General features: G+C 37.9%; 1 protein-coding gene across 1 annotated transcript in view; it reads left to right on the plus strand.

The window, feature by feature from the left end:
- Window positions 1–19,935, plus strand: part of GHRHR (growth hormone releasing hormone receptor) — a 32,221-nt gene extending 12,286 nt beyond the window's left edge. The window contains exons 3-14 of the mRNA XM_054057901.1: window positions 3,184–3,289; window positions 3,913–4,020; window positions 5,226–5,326; window positions 8,005–8,102; window positions 10,027–10,159; window positions 11,041–11,194; window positions 12,456–12,516; window positions 13,241–13,310; window positions 13,565–13,656; window positions 14,384–14,513; window positions 15,944–15,985; window positions 18,351–19,935. Of these exons, the coding sequence (XP_053913876.1) occupies window positions 3,184–3,289; window positions 3,913–4,020; window positions 5,226–5,326; window positions 8,005–8,102; window positions 10,027–10,159; window positions 11,041–11,194; window positions 12,456–12,516; window positions 13,241–13,310; window positions 13,565–13,656; window positions 14,384–14,513; window positions 15,944–15,985; window positions 18,351–18,473 (1,218 nt within the window). The 3' untranslated portion in view covers window positions 18,474–19,935. The remainder of the gene's footprint in view (window positions 1–3,183; window positions 3,290–3,912; window positions 4,021–5,225; window positions 5,327–8,004; window positions 8,103–10,026; window positions 10,160–11,040; window positions 11,195–12,455; window positions 12,517–13,240; window positions 13,311–13,564; window positions 13,657–14,383; window positions 14,514–15,943; window positions 15,986–18,350) is intronic.
- Window positions 19,936–20,599: the final 664 nt, after the last annotated feature.

Genomic DNA, 20,599 nt, shown 5'->3' on the forward strand with positions numbered 1-20,599 from the left:
CAGACTGAAAGATTTTGTGGAGCTCATTTTTTTAGGGATCCTACAAACCAGAAACACTTGTCTTGTTATCAGCTGAGCAACCAGGCAAAACAGCCTTAATGTAACGATTTATGCATATGCCTACATAAGGGCAGCAGTTGTAGTAAGAGGGATTCATCTGACTCAGAGTTGAAGCCCAAATTCAGAGAGTAACTGTAGATTTAAAAATCAGGGAATTCCTAGTGAACTGAGTCTAAACTACAGCTCATTCCATCCAGAAGTAAACATGAAGTAATTCAATTGATCTATGCACAAAAATGCTAGTACTGCTCTGTTATGCTCAGGCAAGGAGCCTAAGATGACTAGATCAGATAATGAGGTCTTGAAGATGTGAAGAACAAAGGTAAAATCGTGTACGCAGATATTTATGCTTGTCTTAAAGCATGGGTCATAACTCTGTGCCATTATTTCATGCTTCCAGAAGTGTGCAGAAGTGAAAGAGGTAGAAAATGAGATTAAACAAATAAATCTACAGGTGTTTTCAGAGTAGTTTCAAACCTGATTCTACACCTTGTTTGGGATAATATTCAAAGCTGCTTGGAAAGTATAAGTGGCTGCTAGAGGTATTCAAATGCTCTAGAGGGTTGGATATATCTGGAACACAGCCTGAAATGGAATATGCCTTTTTAGTTTGTTTTGCCTAAGTTACTTTTATGGCAGATCTTGCACTCAATGTTTACTCAAGCAGCAGTTAGTGCTGACTATGGTTGGACTCAATGATCCAGTGGGTCCTTTCCAACCTGGCAATTCTATGATTCTATGAATATAAACTGTGAGAACATCTCCTAAGATCAGGTCTTTTTGAAAGAAGAGGTAAAAATTCGAATAAATGACACTAGATCTTACCTTTTTATGTGAGATGCACATGGTAAAGTGTATTCATGAGTGTGGAGCCTTAAAAGAAAAACAAAAGAAAAGGTTTCCTGGATTGTTGAATAAGCCAAACAAATGTTGCGTGGAAATGCAACACCAAACAAACAACTTTATTCTTGCCATGAACATTTCAGTGAGCAAAGACATTTTTCATGGGCAAAATCTAATCCTTTTTATGCCAAGAGAAATAATTTAGGACCATGCAAATGGGTACATTTCCTGCCTTCTAACATTTTTCTGGGCACAGCTGGCCAAACCAAGAGAATATTGTGAAATAGTTTTTCAGTAAATTATATGACTTTTTTTTCTACTGACTAGTAAAACTACTTTTTGCAGTAGCTGCTGTACATGACGGGTAGTCAGCTTTTCAGCATAGATGACTTTCATTATCCAAAGTGAGTATAATAGGGGAAGAATAAATGTTGGCATGAGAGGAAATGTCAGTTGAGCCAAGACATTTGAGACAGATGCCAGTTTTCTGCCATCCTGCCCACCACTGTATATTTCAGTGGAGTTGAGGGTCTCTCCAGACTACATTTTTTTACTGATCAGGGCTGACATCACTGAGGCATCCTACACATCAACTCTCCGCCTCCTGGGGATAAGGCAATGACTGCCCTCTGCTCCATCCTCTCATAGTTATCTTTCTCTCACATATATCGGACTTCATTCAGCCTTGTCTACGGGGCCCTCTTTTTTGTTGCTGCGTTAAACTTATCCATGGCACCGCTGTCTCTCAGTTTGCCAGGAAAACCACATCCTCCGAAAAGTGCAGCAAATGGAAAGCATACTAGGTCCTTGAAGGACATACAAGTGAATAGATCCCATTTTCATTTGCCAGGGTCCAAACTCCAGAACAGCAAAGACTGTGCAATTAATTCAGTACTCTCCAGCAGGCTCAGAGCTTCAAGCCGATAGCCAATATGCAGTTCAAATGCTTTGCATAACAATAAGAGATATGACCATTAACATGGAGGGGAAACACCAGCTTATTGGAATGGATACAGTCTGCCCTCTGAATGAACTGAAAGCCAGCTATTTATTTTCCAGATTCCCTGAATATTAATATTCCCTGGGTAGAACAGAACTGAGCCATATGCCAGCCACCTGCTCACTGAGCAAATCTATCCTGAGTTTATTTTCTGTGTCTGTATCTGTGTCTATGTATCTATATATCTATATATCTATATATCTATATATCTATATATCTATATATCTATATATCTATATATCTATATATCTATATATCTATTCACATACATGGAGGACACTGACAACAGTGGCCAGGGTTTAGAGCTAAGATGAGAGTATCTCTGATGATAGCTGGCTTTCTGGGACTGGAGACAATAGTTGTGGTTGGACAAGGCACGTACTGCTTTCTTTATGAAAAATAGATGTGTGTACTTCTGCACAGTGGGTACACTCACAGCAGTTATGGTGTGCAGACTTCATCCTTTGATGGCAAAGATACTTTGGATCTCTTCTAATTCTCTTGTGGTGTCCATGTAAGCAGAAGGCTGCATAAAGACTAAAGCAACCAAAAGGTTCCTGCTGTTAAAACACTCGCTGCCACTTTTTTTCTCTACAGCAGCATGCTGACCTAAGTAATGTTTTGAAGCAGAATTTTTTTCCAACAAAAGGAGTTTTTGCCTCCCACACTTTGTAGAGAAAGGCAGATGGCAGAGGGGAGAGAACAGATTTATTCCTTTTGGACTGGAGAGCTCATTCAGAAGACAATTCTGCAGTAATTTTATGTGATTTCAAGATATTATTTCTCTGGAGATTGGCAGGGGTTGTCTATGCTGAGGAGCAAATGGGCTCTGCAGCAAAACCTGCAGTGCTGGACGTTTCACTGTTAAGAAAAGAGGCTGTCCAAGTGAACTCTGTCTCCCTGGATCCAGAGTTAGCAGGGGCTGAAGTCAGAGTGCAAATGAGTCAAACACAGGCCCGAGGAAAGAAGTCTTTCATTATGAACATAACCAGAGAAATCTCATAGGTTTTTCAGTATATAGCTGTGGCTATCACTCTCCAACAGTTATTCCACCTAAGGATTTGCCCTGATGTAAAGTAGTGCAGCTCAACTACCTTTGACAGAGCTCGGCTGGGTTCATCCACCAAAAGCACTGCAATTTCTGCAGAGATAGTGGCACCCTTTGACTGCTAAACCATAAACTAATGTTCTATGTCCTTAAAAGGCTTATTGCAAAAGTGGTCCTGGACTTAATGGCTCCATCCACTCTTACTAATCAACCAAAACTCCTTTCCCTGTAGGTTGCTGGGAATGTCCACCCAGAATGTGATTTTATGACAGAGTGGAAGCAAAAGGAGGCTGAATGTCTGGAGTATCCAGAAGAGCATGGAAATACAACACCATCAGGTATCAATGTATGAGGAACAGAAAGAGTAACAGAGAAGAAACAAACTACCCAAGTCAGGACACAGCCATGTTGCTAATGTGCGTGTTTGAGGGTTTTGCTTACTCAAAGGTCCCACATCCTTGTTCTCAAGTCAACCGTTCTTCCATCTGCTCTCTTTCCTTTCAGTTATTTTTTACACATTTTTTTCTCATTCAAATATGGATAGTCAATCTATCTGAGCGAATTCTTGCATCCTCTTCCTATTTCTTCCCCAAATGGATGCTGTCATGGCATCATGCTTGTTGTGTGAGAATGTGTTGATCTTTGAAAAGAGAGTAACCCCTTAACAAGTACAGTAATCTGGTCTTTCTTCCAGCATCACTCTCTTCCATTTGCACAACACTTTTTCATTTCTGACATTAAGTCTGAAAACCCACCGTCATCTAACACAGGGGATCTAACTAAAAGCAGATTAAATAGTCCTCTGGAGAAATCATTTCTCACTGTAGATAAAAATTGTGGTTAAATTACTTGTATAAGGCATAGAGAGTGAATGGTCAAAATTTAAAACTTTTTTTTTAATTATTTTTTGCATTGTTCAACTATAAATATTCTCAAAAAAATATTTCACTTTCTTTCTGAGGTTGCAAGAGAACTTGGGACAAATTACTGTGCTGGCCAGAGGCAAATGCTGGAGAGACTCTTGCTTTACCGTGCCCAAACATCCTCTTTCACTTCATGAAGGAGCCAGGTGATGTGCTATGGTGGTTGTACTTCTATTGTTGTGTTGCATGTCTGGAAAGAGCACTTGTGAAAATGACAGGTGAAGCTAGAACACTGCAAGTTCCTGTTCTCTAACTAGATCAGAGGACTAGTGAAAAGATTTCAGTAGGATCTGAAGGACCTTAGCAGCTCTTGCCATATTTTAGGCATTATACATAACAGGATATATTCTCACAATCTATGACGAGGCTCTGAGCCAAAGAATATTGAAATCAATTGAATGATTTCCATTGGTTTCCACAGGCCTTGAGATCAGCTTGTTGGTTCAGTTTACTACAAAGCTTGCATGGGGTTTGTCTAGGTCAGACCTTAAGCCTGGAGTTTTATGAGACTTACTCTGTGAGTAGTGTGGGCTGAAATGAAAGGCGAAGGAATGAATAGTGTGATTGTTCCTTAAGACTAAGGTTGGAGATACAAAGAAGAATTTAGTCATTGAAGTAGCATATGTTGGGTCAAATGAAAGAATGTGCAAACCAGTGCCCTTGTGACAGCTTAAAATTTGAGTAAATATGGCTAGGAAAAGACTGCAAGCCCTTAAAGAGGAAACAGTCTTCCAGGAAAGACCTAGATTTGGCAGTTCCACAAAAAAAAGAAACTGCAAAGCCCAACCTTTGCCTCACCCAACACATGCTAGTTATAAATCAGGGATAAGGAAAATCCCTTTCATCTGTGTAGATTCATTTCCTGCCCTGGGATTCTATTACTTATCCTTCATCTGCCTCGTAAATCTTTTTATGGCAACGTGCTATCCTCATAGAACAAATGTTTTCTTCCAGCCTCTGACTTGCTAAGAAGGACTAAGCCCCAAGGAAGGTGGGAGTGAGAAAGGATACATTAGAGGTTTGAACACTGAATGAGGCAGAAGTCTGAACAATGCTTCCCAATCTTCTTCGACGGATATCCTTGTCACTGATACGATTTCTTCCTTTCTGCTTCCCACCTTTATCTCTATCACATTGGTTCTCTCACTTCTTCCCATCGTTTTTTCCAAATAAAGTGAAAAATTTTGTATCTGACAACCTGGATGTACACACACAAAACGTCCTATCAACTCTGTCAGATGCTAGGGGAGATGTTCCTCTTCTCCTAGTATAACCTTCCATAAGCAGCAATCTTTTGGTACTTAGTTTTTATGTGGCTCTTTCTTCTAGAAAAGAAATGCTTCTTTTTCAGCTGGAATAGTAACAAGGAACTGCACAAAGAAAGGCTGGTCTGATCCATTCCCTCCCTACCATATTGCTTGTCCGGTAGAAGATGAGATCCCACTTGAAGAAGTAAGTTTAATTAAATAAATATACGTGAGTGTTGTACTGACGTTACAGGATTCCTTTCTATTCCTGAAGACCACTGGGGAGGGAAACTCAGCTGAAGCTGAAATTTCTTAACCAAGTATGGAATGCAATGCGAATTTTACTCTAGTCATTTATTTTGGAGAATCACTAAAGATGCTTTATTATTCAGGTATAAGATTGTAATATAGATAAATACAACTGCAAATCCCGTACAGTCGCAGAGCTCTGTTGAACTTGCTCACAGATGTAACAGCTAGAGACATATTGTGAAAAGTTCATAAAACAAGAATTAAGACACTTCAATAATATCAGTCAGCAAAGTGACTTTATAACATCACAGCACCAATACAGCAGATGTATTGGTGTATCTACTCCAAATTCAGAAATATCAAATTATAAGAATGATTTCTAGTTTCTCATCCTGCCTAGAATAAAACATCTAATTCAGCAAGGAAAAGAAAATAAATATTTCAAAATGTACTTTTTTGCAATGCAGGTCAGAATTTGAAATGGTTCTTCAGGTAGCTTTGCACAGTTGCTGATATTTGCACAGGGAAAATATGGTACTTGATATCTAATAAGCATAGAAACATATCGCATAGCTGAGTTTATCTTTCTGTAACTCTTCTTCCAGAGAAAAGAATCACTTTAAGTGATTAAAACCTAGTTTTTTAGTCTAACTTTAGATCTCTACTCTTTCTCTGTACAGGCTCCACACTACAGTTTTGTCTTTATTTATACAAATCAGGTGAATACTATTTTGAACCCTATAGAGAGAATGAAAATAATATTTATACTGTAGCTGATGAAATCCATTTGAACTACTGGAGATAATCTAGTTTATATCATCATGGGGAGATTTTCCTTGTCTTCCCACTTCTTTTTGTATCATACTTTTTAACTCAATCTTCTTTTCCAGCCTCTAAGTCACAGCGCTCGTTGGTCCTCATAAATAAACACATTGAAATGCAATCCCTCTCTTTCTTTCCTCCTTTTTCCCCCCTTTCCTTACATTTCTGATGTAAAAACAATCTTAAATGAGTCTACGGATTTTTTTTAGTAGTAATGCTTATTTCATCTCAAGGTACACTCCTCAGTTGTAGGTTTATCCACTTACAGGTTTGATTATTTTCTGTGTTTTTCATCTCTGATTTTTAAGTGTAGGTTGCCAACTATAGTCAGCCTAGCACAGCTACGGAATGTTTCTTATGGTGTAGTGCCTTCCGGAGTTACTGTCTAGCTTTGTAGCTCTGAGGAACTTCTCTGTGATGTGACTGGAATTGTGCATTTAATTTCATCAGCCTCAAAAAAATTGATGTGTAAGACTTAATTAATCACTACACGGTGGATCTATATTAATGTTTTGGTCAGAGTTAAGTGTGAGCTTTTCAAGGAAATCTTGGTTAGCCTCACTCACTGCATTTACACTGAAGGGTGCTAAAAGGATGATCTGGCTTCCTATGAATAAAACTAACCTGGAAGAGAAATGCTGGGTGCACCTGGTGTGCTCTGAACAGTAATAAAATTCCAGTCCTTGGGACTAGACTACTGTACGTCAGAAATGCACACAATAAGGATTTAAGGTCCTCAGTAACAAAGATTTCACTCTACTAAAACAGACCTGTTGACATGTACCTCTTGTTAAGGCAGGTATAAGGATAGATCCCTTTTCTTGCTGACAGAAAGTGGTAAGATCTCATCTCAGAAGGAGTCTAGGTGCCTTTTGGGGGTGTTTGTTTACCTTCATTAACTAGAAAAGAAACCGAATAAGAAGAAACAGGATTGTGTTAACAACTACACATGCTCTCACACTGCTCATTTTACTATAGATCCAGCTGCTCATACTTAGGCAGCTGATTTTTAAGCACTTAAAATAAATAAAATAAATCTTACTCAGTGTCAGCCTTGTTATTCCTCAAGTTATACTTAAGGTTTAAAACAAGTATCTGCCCTTACCCAAGGTGAACTGTAGCAAGGCACTGCACAGATGCATAGGTTTTAAGATACACCAACATTGAAATGGGACCCAAGAGGCAGATCATGTTAGATTGAAGGGAAATATCTGCAGCCTAGAGATTATTCATTCTATTTTCAGTTCCATGTGTGATAGCTGAAGTCAGTTTATCCTCACTCAGAAATCACATTGGATAGAGGTGCCATTTAAATTGAAATGGATTTGGATTGACACTCTGATTGAGTAACAATTGAGTTTGGCAGCAAGAAAGAAGAGGGGGAAAAAACAGCTCCAGAAAAACTCAGAAACATTGCAAAAAAAAATAACCAACACCCCAGCAGGCTTGTCCGACTATTGCTGTGGAGAAAACATGGTATAAAATGCAATGCTTATAAAAATGTGTAAGTTAGTGCCTTCGTGGAAGACTGGCTTAAGTTTTTATGGTTTTACAAATGAGCTTGAAATCGTTCTGATAAATCTGTGGGTTTTTATCAGATCGGGCTGCATTCACAAAGCTGTGGAATGGGTCCTCACATAAGAAATAAAATGAGCAATCGCAGTTGAATTTTGCAGAGGAATTAAAAGGGGAGAAAGGCAATCTGGGATGAGAATAGACTGAAATCACTAAACAAAGCAAAACTGTCAGAATGAGTAAAACAACTGTCATTTGACTGCAAGTTATGTGACAAACAATTTTCTTCTATAGCAGTCCTATTTTTCTACTATAAAGATCATCTACACCGTAGGATACAGTGTCTCTATCACCTCACTCATTATTGCTGTGACGGTTCTTATTGCATTCAGGTATGTAAACTTGTCCTCTGACTTTGATTCTTTAAATAGTTCTTAGTATCTCAGACTGTACGAGACAATATTAGATGTAACAAAATAACATAGATAGAAATGCAGAAGGATAGAAATAAAAATATCTGACCGAATTGGTTTAATGAACTTAAATTAAGGCTATAAATGAGAAGTGATCATAGAGAGACAGGTAGAAGAACAATCAGAACTGGCGAATAAGTTTTTACTGTGAGGGAAGGTGAGGCATTGGAACACGTTGCCCAGAGAAGTTGTGGATGCCCCATTCCTGGAATTGTTCAAGGACAGGCTGGATGAAACCTTGAACAACCTGATCCAGTGGGAGGTGTCCCTGTCCGTGGCAGGAGGGGTTGGAACTGGATGATCTTTAAAATCCCTTCCAACCCAAACCATTCTATGATTCTATTAGCAAAACTGAGTAACTCACTTTGATCCAAAATGGCCAATAGATAAATTTGCTTCCACTAGCTGGATAGTAGATAATATTTTATATACTCTGTGTGCTTGCCTTTTGTGGCTTCTGTGGATTTTATATCAAGAAGAAGAATATGAACAAAGAACTCGATTCTGAATCACTGCTCCCGTGGACTGTGTCTATCACTGTTGAAACATTTACTACTAAAGACATATTTTGAAAGTTAGGCTTGAATTTTACTTAATTGTAAGATTTCTTTCCTACTGAACTATTAGGCACTTTCAGGTATAATTTAGAACAGAGTAAACCTGATTATTTTGTCATTTAATACTGATTTGAAGTTTGCTGCCATGTAGGACTTATTTTATTAGTCTTGGTTTATTTCTTGCATTTGTGCAGGACAAAAGAGAATAGAGTTTTATTATTATGCTGTGAGAATTAGCTTTCTCTGGGGAAAGTTTCTTGACCTCTGCTGGTTCCTAACTCACATCTGGAAGTCAACAGATATGTTTATTGACATCCACTCTGACCTCAGGAAAACGAACCAGCCCAAATAAGGGGAAGGAAAGAAACAATGGACACAAAGAGATTTAGCAACAGGGAGGAAAATGTTATAGTTAACAATGGGATTGGCATTTGAGTTCATTAAGAGAAATCTACACTGTCTAAGTGAGCTTTAAGATTAGGTGGCCCTGACATTACTGAATCTGGATGGAGTTCGGCTTTTAATGGGACTTTTTACTAATTAGCTAAAGTCTACAGCTCCAAAAGAAAAAAAAGTTTAAGCTGTATAACTTTTCAGAAAGTCTGTATTTAATAACAGTAAAAAAAAAATTAATCTGAGTTAACTGCATGTGAGGGTTTAAAGCAGATGTGCAAAATTATTTTAGAGCAATTATCTGCATTCATTTAATTCATAACAGCAATTTTGGTAAGTGAAAGGAGAATCCTTTAATTCCAGATAAGGTTGTCCACACAGGGGTTTACTGCAATTTAGCTCATCCATGGCATTGGATATAGGAAATCTTGCTAAGTAATCATTACCCTGATCTTTTAAAAAACTGACTAGTTAGTCCAGAATATCTCTGCAGACTTGTTCTTGGGAGTGGTTTAGTCATAGTTAGAATTGTATCAGTAAAGATCATTCCTCAAATGCAGGTTTCTCTTAGCCCCAAAATAATGCCAACCAAACCCCTGGTTGAAGTATATGAAAAAAACCTAAAACTGAAGTTCCTGGAATTTAGCAGACTGGAAATATCGTCACGACACTACCTAAAAAGGAAGGACATTAAGATGTAGAGTGTGAGTGAGTTGCTTTACATGAGGAAGGTTTCTATCCCTGCCAGCCTGCAAAGACAGCTCAGTGGATGGAAGTGTCCTTTCTATACAAGTTTGAAAGTACCTAAGATAAAACAAGGGCTTATTGAATGTTTGCATTATTGCTGGTACAAGTCAGTTAATCATCTAAGGACCTTTCTTCTTTTCTTCCAGGAGGCTTCGCTGCCCCAGAAATTATATCCACATACAGCTCTTTTTTACTTTTATATTAAAAGCTATTGCCATTTTCATTAAGGATGCTGTTCTTTTCCAAAAGGAAGACATTGATCATTGCAGCTTCTCTACAGTAAGCACAAGAAAAGCAGCATACTGTGGTTCTTGATATTTTTTTGCATAGCATCTATAAATGATTTAACGTTTTGTTGCTCTTCTTTACTACCTACTATTTTCCCTTTCCAACCTTGTAATGAAGATTGTATAGTTCTTTTATTCAATATGTTTTATCTACATAAATGTGCACCTTACGTCCTTCTACGTTCCGATTCCATCAGTTTGTGATCCTGTAGTACTCAAATCAGACACAGACTTAGCCAAAGAAAAATGTAGTATTGTTACACTCTTATCCCTCTATAATCTGAAGGCTAAATCTGAAGATCTCAAGTACCTCTGACCACAACTTTTAAAAGATATTTCTTCTGGAATGGTAGATTTCATATTCAGATATGAAGCTCTCAATTGTAAACCACAAGACATGCAAGGTACTAGGTCCAGCCACAAATATTGGCAACATGGCAAGGATTTTCAAACAGAGGTTTATGGGACAATTCTCCTGCACTGCCCATGGTCACATGAAAAATTAAAACTGCACCTAAGTAGGAAAGTGAAATATGATGGGTCCTTAAATATACCTTCGTCCAAGGGCTATGGAGCATTTGAGTCTACTCGTATAAACTACGCTGAAGGTAGTGGATTTCTGGAAGAAATCACGTGCTTGGGAGGGCACACTATATCTCAGCATAGAGATATAAATTAAAAAACAGTAGAGAACTCAAGCTATTATGATGGTTAAAGTCTCACTATGCAGAAAGCCATGTTACATTTGAATCTTTCCCTTTAAGCATGCATGCAATTGTGACCTCAGCCAGAACTATGAATGCTTACCGCCTTTGAAGATCAAACACATGTATGCACAACCAGCACAAAAGTTTTGACTTTCCTCTTCTCTAGACTGAATGCAAGATCTCAGTTGTCTTTTGTCACTACTTCATGATGACAAATTTCATGTGGCTGCTGGTAGAGGCTCTTTACCTGAACTGTCTACTACTTTCATCCCTTTCTCATGGAAGAAGGTATTTTTGGTGGCTTGTTCTATTTGGCTGGGGTAAGTAAGGCTTTTACATGAAATAAATAAAAGGAAAAATATTACTAAAGGCTTCATCCATCCTATTAAAAATACTGGATGTAGGATTAGTCTGCCTAATTCAAGTGCCAAACTTGGGCATTGCTTTGATTTTATTTTCATATGCATACTAGTGAGGAGCAATTTAGTTTTGTAAGAGTGTGGTATTAAAATTCCTCTGAAATAAGAGGAAAATTAAATACATTTGGGATATCAGAGAGACATCCAGTCCAGTTAACTTTCTTTTCCCTATTAGAAACACAGGCACCTCTAAGGAACCACCTAAGATAGGTGTGCTTTTCTTCTGCTCATGCGGAATATAGTTACATAGTCTTCTTCTGAGAATGGTTCCATCTGGAGGCATGAGTAGATGTTCATGTAGTCCTGATGTTGCTCCAGTCCATCCCTTGTATTGGGCAATAGTGTGAATAAAGCAATTGCCCAGGAGTTCCATCCACTAAATGACAGCAGAGGTATGAGACAGGAACATCTTCACCCATTTTTGTTGTAATCTGCAATAAGCCTAATTCTTCAAAGATTTGTGGTCAATCACATTAAGTGGCTGCATGCATAAAGCTGCTGTGGAATGGAAAAAGCAGAGAAAAAGTGCGCACACCCAGCGGAATTTTGGATCAGTTCAGGGAGGTAATCCATGCATGTTGCCACAAAATATTAATGTATGCCTGACAACTAAGCAAACTGAACTGCTTTTTGTGTTTTAGGGAGATTTCAAAGGTCTTTTTAGGAAGGTTCACTATAGAACATGTCATATTCTGTGTTTGTAAATGCTAACATTAATATTATTTTAAGATCTGGTAAATGCTGTACCCTGATATTTTATCATGTAAAAAGCATATTTACTGCATAGAACTGGGTTTTAATGTGCTATCTGCATGCAAGCGCTTACTTCAAATGAGCTCACTCAGGTAAATTGTGTTCATGGTAGTAAGAGGCTGCAAGTTCAGGCCTTTGTAGGAGAGCTATATTGTGGGCAAATTGTGTCCCTTCATGTCTTGAGTGATTCATGATCACCAAATAGTCAATGCCATAACTTCTTTCATTCCTTCAAGGGTACTAGATTTTCGTTTAGATTTATACCATGAGTCTAAAGCAGTTCCTGTTACATGAACCATTCACAAAGGATAAATCCAGTTAAGAAAATGGGATCTGTATCACCACAGCAGAGTTTCAGTAGACAAGATTTGGATTAGAAAACCACAGTTTTTCTTTAACTGTCTAACAGGTTTTCCAACGATTTTCACCCTTATCTGGATATTAACAAAACTCTACTATGAAGACACAGCGTAAGTTGTTGTTTCCTATATTGTTCTAGATTCCTGGATAATATTTTTAAATTCGTAGTGATGAAGGCTTACCTAATTTCAATTACATAGGAAAATAACATCACCATAATACCTACCTTTCCCTACACTACAAAGTAGATTAGTGCCTCTGGTGGAGTTCTGCATTTCCATCCCTCTATGAATGTAGTGAATGCGAATTACAATCTCCATTAGAGTATATTATGGCAACGATATTGTAATTTTGTAGGGGGTCCTTCGCACCTGAAATATTTATTTGTGCTGCAGGAAAAAAAGAGATTATAATGAGTTAAATAAAGTAAGAAAGAAAAAAATTAAGACTTAATGATACAAAATACTTTTAGATATTTTTGAAGCTTGGAAAGCTCACTGTGTTACACCGACAGAATGTTTCATAACTTGAATGAGTCTCTTTGCTCTATCTTTGTATCAATCATGGCATTGACTGTTCAAGTCTTTTGTTGGAGTTGTTACATCCATGGCTGTCCCTTAACACTTCAAGACCTTTATTGCTTTTTGCAAAGAGTAGGATAATCTGTAAAGAGTATACCTTATTGAAAGCAGAGTTTAAATATTGGGATACTTGTGCTGTACCTGTGTCTCCATAAAAAACTCCCTCTTCAGATTTTCACTGACATTGTGAGGTGTTGTTTTGATTGCAGTGATTACATATACAGCTTTTCTAAACTTGCTGTTATTTTTTCAGATGCTGGGATATTAATCAAGGCTCTCCATACTGGTGGCTAATCAAAGGACCCATAATCATTTCTGTTGGGGTAGGTACTTCTAAATTTGCTAGAAGAAACAAGGCTTTTAAATTAAAATAAAATCTGCTTACTGTTTGCTGAAACGTTGTTTGAAATGAGGAAGAGGAATGGCAGAATTTCTAATGTAATCTTATCTATGTCCAATGCAAACTAAAAAGAGACAAAGGAAGTGTACAAATTATGTATAACTGAAGTAAAAATACAGTTTTTCATTGCAAATTTCACATTAAAACCTAACTTCCCCCCCCTAATATTTTGAACAGGTCAATTTTGTCCTATTTATCAATATCATCAGAATTTTGCTGAAAAAACTAGACCCTAGACAAATCAACTTCAATAACTCTTTTCAGTACAGGTAATGTATGGAATAATTATAAAAACATAACTATTATTTTAAATATAAAAACATATACCATCTTTTCTAAACAGAGAAACACATATCCAGTGTCATAGACAGGATCAGGTTGGTTGGCATTAAATTTCAGAAGTGCCCAACCATGTTCAGTTCCCAAGGAAACTGCTCAAGTATGACATTCACCTCACCTAATATTGACCACCTAAACATGGTGTGTTCAAATCAGTTCAGATGTCTACCTTCCGATTACAGTTAATGGGAACACTTGGAAACCATTTATTGAATCCGTATTTGATCTCTGATTTAGGGCATCTTCTGTAGAAGCTTTTCCTTTGTGTGGACTATAAAGGCAGCCTGCATATTACTTCCACCATATGTACTTAGAACTAAACATCACATTTTCAATGGCTCTCGTGGGGCAAAATATGTTATACTCCTATGTCTTTTCCTGAACTGCAATTTCATTCAGAAAGACAGAACACCAAAACGCTATAAGAAAAGCCAAGGACGTGGTTCTGCCAATAACGCAATAAACATCAGAAATCCATTTCCAGCTGGTTTCTCATTACACTTTCTGCCCAGCACTGTAATCCGAAGAGACATAAACTTCTCATGTAGGTGTTCAAATCCCCTTTATAACTTCTGTATATTACTATTGCATATTGCATGCACTAGCCTTTATTAAGGGAAACAATCTTACCTTACTTCTTCTCATGTCCTATGCTAGACGTCTCTCAAGGTCAACTCTACTTCTAATTCCATTATTTGGAACCCATTATATTGTCTTCAACTTTCTTCCGGAATATACCAGCCTGGGGATTCGGCTTTACTTAGAACTCTGCATTGGATCTTTTCAGGTAAAATGTCTGCAGAAGCTTAAGTTCCTTCACAGAAGATTTTCTAATTTAATCTAGTGTCCACACAACAACTATTATTGCTCAAAAACCCACTGAATCCTGAAGATAGTGTCTCCTTGTAGTGTTTGTTGTTCTCTGCTGAGTTATGATATCTGAAGATGTGACCTACAACCTACCTGGCTGTAGGCTAGACTGTATTTGCAAATTTTGTAAATATGAGGCTGTCTTTCAGATGTGTGGATAAATTGGATTGTGGAAGAAGCCAAACACAGAAAACCTTCCTTGCTCCCAGTGGCACCTCATAAACCTTTACTGAAAAGATGAAGCTGATTTTGGCTGATGTTAAATCATCCAGGGGCAATCAAAGCCACTTGCTGGATCTTCGATAAAGAATAAATTGATAGGCAAACAGACAAATATCACATAGTATTTGGTGCACATGCCAGTCCCATACAGACTACTGCCATGAGAAACGTTAAATTTGTTCCCCCTCCTGGATCAACCAAATGTTTGGTGTACTTGGAATGCCCTCAACTGCTCTGGATTGGCACAGGGGGCATTGACATGAACACGAGGATCTCGGTGTCAACTAGAACAGCTACTGGGGTTCCTCTGACGTACCCTCCAGGTGGTTTTGCTACCTGAGCTATAAGCAAGATGGCACCTTTACTTTCCCTGTGGGGTATCTCAGAGTCTACAAGAATCAACTGTGGGAAATCCTACCAAAGTTCACAAGGGGGTGTTCCTCCCCCTGAAAGGTTGCACAGCAGCATTTCTCAGTAAGCATCACCAAAAATCCAGCAGTTGTGCTGATTTAGTTCTCTTGCATATTTAACCTGTTGTGTCAATCCTGTCCAATAAATCCTTGCATATCCTGACCTAGAGCTGGCTTTCACTGAGTTAATTAACAGCATAAAGAATAAGTTAACTGAATAAAAGGCTGAGATGTTTAGCTGGTATCTGATGTTCCTGGGTTTGTCTCAGTTCAGAATCCTAACAGATGTATTCAGTAGGGCATAATTTGATCTCATCTGATACATACTGCAAAGACAGAGAAGCTGACCAGAAAGCCGTATGGGCTTCATACATGGATCTCTTCGCCAAGTCTATGTTTCCTTATTGATTTACACTTTGTAAAAAATTAGTTCACAGTGTGTTTGGCAGAAGAATTGAACACACTTTTTGCAAGCACCTTCTGGAAGAGCTTCAGTTGCTATGTGACTTGTTCTTGTGATTAATATTGCATTACTGACTTTGGTGAAATGCCTCGAACCGACTGATTATCTGTCTGATAGGCTTTCTTGGACATACATAAGGAATTTTCAAATATATAACAACATTCATTAATTCCCACACACAACGTTGTCATGAAATCAGGTAGCAAGTGGTGCTTTCAAACTCTTTCAACTCTTTTTTTTTGACCTTTTCAGGGGTTTATTGTAGCAGTTCTCTACTGTTTCCTGAACCAAGAGGTAAGGAAAATATATCATTTACAATATAGCTTTCACTGGTAGATATATAGAGTTAATAATCACTTTCACACAAAAAGATAATCAAATCTTTTCGTTTCTCAGGATTGTCTGTTAATATGGAAATCAATGAAGTTAAATTTCATTTCAATTATCTTTATGGGAATGAAGCCATCTAGTGGAGAAACGAACTCTTACCACTTTACTATTCAATCAAGCCTTTTTTATCTTTTCTGCATACTTTTGTACCATAACAGGGTTTAGAAAACCCATGCTAGCTCTAGACATGAAATTATAAGCTATTGCAGTGATGCAAAGAGATCTCCAGCTACCTGAAGTGTGTAGTTAAATTGGAAAGTATTTAAATTTATTCTGATTGTCCATATCAAAATATTATTTTCTAGCACTTTTAATATGGCCATGAATCTTCCCAGTGCTTCTTCATGTAGATAAATCTATTTGTACATTTAGAACTTGTAAGTTAGGGTTCTACTGTCAATGGGACATGATACATGGACATTCCACTTAGCTTTGTAGCCTTGTCCATTTTATAGTCTAGATGTTGTGACAAGGATGTGTCATAAATGAAATGTATAGACAATAGAAGAGTTTAGCTTTCTTTTATTAGAATTGACTGAAACCCTGGAATTTCATGCTCTTTTCTGAGCAAAGGGCAGCTGAGATGACTATTTTATGATAGGACTGGGATTTAGTTTCAGACGATGCTAACAATCTACAGGTTTCTACCTGCAGCTCCTAAAAAAGAAGAGTCTTCTGATTCATGTATATCACCACACAGGGCAGCTCCTAAAGTGTCAAAGTTGTGTTTAGCAGGTGAATCCAGTCCCTAGCCATCACAGTCAATAAATTATTCAAACGACTAAGTACAATTGTCTGTGTTAGAGATATTTGACTCATTTTAGACTTCCTGGGCTGTATCAAATAAATCTCCATTTTCCAAGTTTAATATCTAGAGCTAATTAAGCTTTCAACCAGTATTTAATTGTCCAACTGTGCCATAGTCCACACTCAATTATTTTTTTTTCAGAAATTTCTGAAATATTAAAGCAATTAGCATCAACTATATTAACACTTCTTAATCTTTCAGTTGTGTTTATGTCTATGAATTGCTGACTGTTCTAATGACACTTGTGTTCAGTTGAAATTCCTGTTCCCTAGTCTCTCAATAATCAAAATCTCTTCTGATGGTAGACCATAGCTTAACATTCAGTTTGCTAATATCAATATTTAATGACATCCCAGGCACACAGCAATTTAGAAATTTCCTTCCTATTAAACTACTGGGAAGGCATATTTCTAGTAAGTATCAGATGCAAAATCAACTTTAGTGGATGACCTGGACTCACTGTGTGTTTCTGCGAACGTGCCAATGCGTGGTATACATATTTGTCAACAACAGAAATCAAATCTCTCCTGTTTATTGATGGCTTAAATAGCAAAGAAGTACTGTTTCTCAGCCACAAACTGGTGAGCGTTGACTAAAAAACTTGATACGGATTATACTGTTGTAGCAGCAGATGGAAACAAGATAAGACCTCTTAGCAACTGAGGAAGAGCAGACAATGTGGAGAGAATGCATTTAATTTTGTCTGTATGACCAATATTGGAATAAAGATTCAAAGATATATTATATATATATTATATACATATTATCTATTATCTATTATCTATTATATTATTTGAAAAAAAATGGAGAAGATAATGCAAAAAGCAGAGAAAGTATTCTTATGGTGGAGAAAATATTATACATGACTAGAGTTAGAGACCTCAAGGTCTTTCATTCCTCAGAAGATGATTGAAGCAACCTGACAGTGCATAAATATATTAAAGTGCAGCTACTTTGATGAGGAGAAAGTTAGTGCTGACAAGTTTCTCAGTTCAGCAGAGGAAAGTGAGGGCCCAGTAGGAATTGAAACCAAGTATGATAAAGAAGTAAGTGGGACACTTTTCTTTTATTTAACTTTGTGACAGCTCTAATAATAAACCTCGGTTGTTGGGCCCATAGTCATTAAATAGGAAAACAGGACAGGGAGAACTCACATACAGTATTTCCTTATTTCTTGAGAGGAAGAGTGAGGTTCATTTATTCCTTTCAAAGTGTGAGAGCAGCTCTGAGATAGTCACACTAGACATTTCCATCAGTGCAGAGAGATGGGCATACTGAGACAGGCCTCTGGAGGATCTTATTTTTCTCTACTAGCTAGAAAAGAAACCTAGAGAAATTATCTTGGACAGATATGTCTAAATTTTATCCTCATCTAGCCATCATTTCTGTCTTCCTTTTTCCCCACCAGTCTCCTCCCCGGCAGTATTTGACCACAAAATAGCATTCTCCTTTTCTTTTGAGGTCCAAACGGAAATTGGCCGGAGGTGGCACGGTAAGAGATATGGACTTATGCCAGTGCGGAGGAGGACGAGATGGACTGTGCCATCTAGTTCTGGAGTAAAAATGACCACATCTGTGTGCTAAAGATGGCCTCAGGATCTGGACCAATCACGTCTAAAAGTCTGATTAGAAAATAAAACCAATAAAACAACAAAGAAGCCAAAAAACTCACCAAGCATGATGATTGCAGTTTATATTGAGTAAAGTGGAGGCAGTTCTGCCCACCAGACATCTTTTTGCTGGACAAGTATTGCAGCAACATATTAAACACTGTCTGGCTGATCAAAATGCCCCTTTCATTGATATACTATGCATCACAGCAAACACAAAAATAAACTTTTGTTGGTTTACTTCCTGTGCATTTTCATTGATGAACCAGCATAATGTGTACAGGGAGTGGACACCAGTAGTATCTTTCAGTGACAACATAGATGATCATCTCTGGAAACTGGTATTCAGTCCTCATGCAATGGGAAATGGAATCTATCCAGCTTGTGCAAGCTTTGTTCCTTGATCTGAATCAGTAGATGTGCAAAAAGGAAGTCAAATGTCTTGTTGAACTGCAAACCAATGATTTATATTGTCCTTCTATATTGTCTCTTTGGAAGCAAAAGGATTCAAAGCTCATAATAAACCCCAATACATTCTCATATTCTAGTGTTAACCCAATAGCTACAAGTTAGAAAGTTTCTGATAGTAAAGTAGCAGCAAGTAGAGGTGTTGGGAAGGACAAAGCCCCGTAACATAATCGTTAAGGAATAACTGCTCTTTGCAAGTAAATTAATAAGAAAACTAAACGTTTGCGCAAAAGAGAAAGAGACCCATGGGAGATGGATTAGGAGATCGCTAGGAGTACTGCTAAGTATTTTCTTATGTGTGACTGTTTTTGCTTTCCAGTGTTGTAAAACATTCAGAAGCTTGAAATAAACTTGCATTCCCAGTGTTTGTACTTGAGGGGTTTGGTTTGAGTGGTTTTCTTTTTTGTTTTGGGGTTGATGAATGGATTGATGAACTTCTTTGATGGGAATATCAAGACTTGAAGGAATGAAGAAAGCTAAACTGTACTGAACACTGAGGACTATCAGACAAATGCATTTTCATGCTGCTCTTCTGGACATTTCAGTGAGCAGCCAATCCCACCTAAACAATGGAAATTATAATAGAGAAAAGTGGAGCTGCCTTTGTTTTTCCTTTGCTGTATCCGTGTAATTACAACTAACATGGACAAGTGGAATGTGAGAAGAGAAGGCTCAGAGGAGATCTTACAGCGACCTTCCAGTACCTGAAGAGCGTCTACAGGAAAGCTGGAGAGGGGCTATTCATAAAGGCTTGTGGGGATAGGACCGGGTGGAATGGGTATTAATTGAAGAGGGGCAGATTTAGACTAGACAGTAGGAAGAATTTCTTCACAATGAGAGTGGTGAGACATTGGAACAGGTTGCCCAGGGAAGTTGTGGCTGCCCCGTCCCTGGAGGTGTTCAAGGCTGGGTTGGATGGGGCCTCAGGCAGCCTGATCTAGTGGGATGTTGCTGCCCATGGCAGGGGAGTTGGAACTAGATGATCTTTAAGGTCCCTTCCAACCTTAAATATTCTATGATTCTATGATTCTATGATTGTTATGCCATCTAGTTTTTTTGTAAAACCTGACTGCTTAGGAGGTGTTTTCCTTTGCCCATTAAATAAAAATTAAAAAAAGGACTTTTTCCCCTTTTTTTCTCCAGCCTGTGAAAAACACAGCAACAGCTGAATTCATATCTGAGGTTGGGGGAAGATGCTGAGGGAGCAGTGGGAGGACGCTAGTTATTTACATTTCTACAGTGACCCCTTGGAACACACAGGACAGTGTAGTGTGTATAAACAAGATATTGTTTACATCAGTTTCCTCTCCTTATTAAGAAGTATTCAAGTTGAGACAAATGGAAAGCACACGTTGAATGGCTGGTGATCTCTTCAAAGTGGAACACCAACAGAGAGATGAATTTGCATTGTTTTCAGTGCTACAATAGCATTCAGCTAATGTGAAAATGTGGCGTAATCTGTAAGCACGAGTGTCAAGGCAGTGGAATGAATCTTTTGTCCTAGAGATGGAGGTTTCTAAGCCTCCAAAAGACCATAGTCTCTATCAGTTAGAGCCCAGAGTAAAAGCTTGACTAAGAAGTCTAAATTTTACCCAACTCTACCCATACATGCTTAGATAGAAGATTTCCTAC

Source organism: Cuculus canorus, chromosome 2 (genome assembly GCF_017976375.1).
Source record: "Cuculus canorus isolate bCucCan1 chromosome 2, bCucCan1.pri, whole genome shotgun sequence".
Classification (NCBI taxonomy): domain Eukaryota; kingdom Metazoa; phylum Chordata; class Aves; order Cuculiformes; family Cuculidae; genus Cuculus; species Cuculus canorus.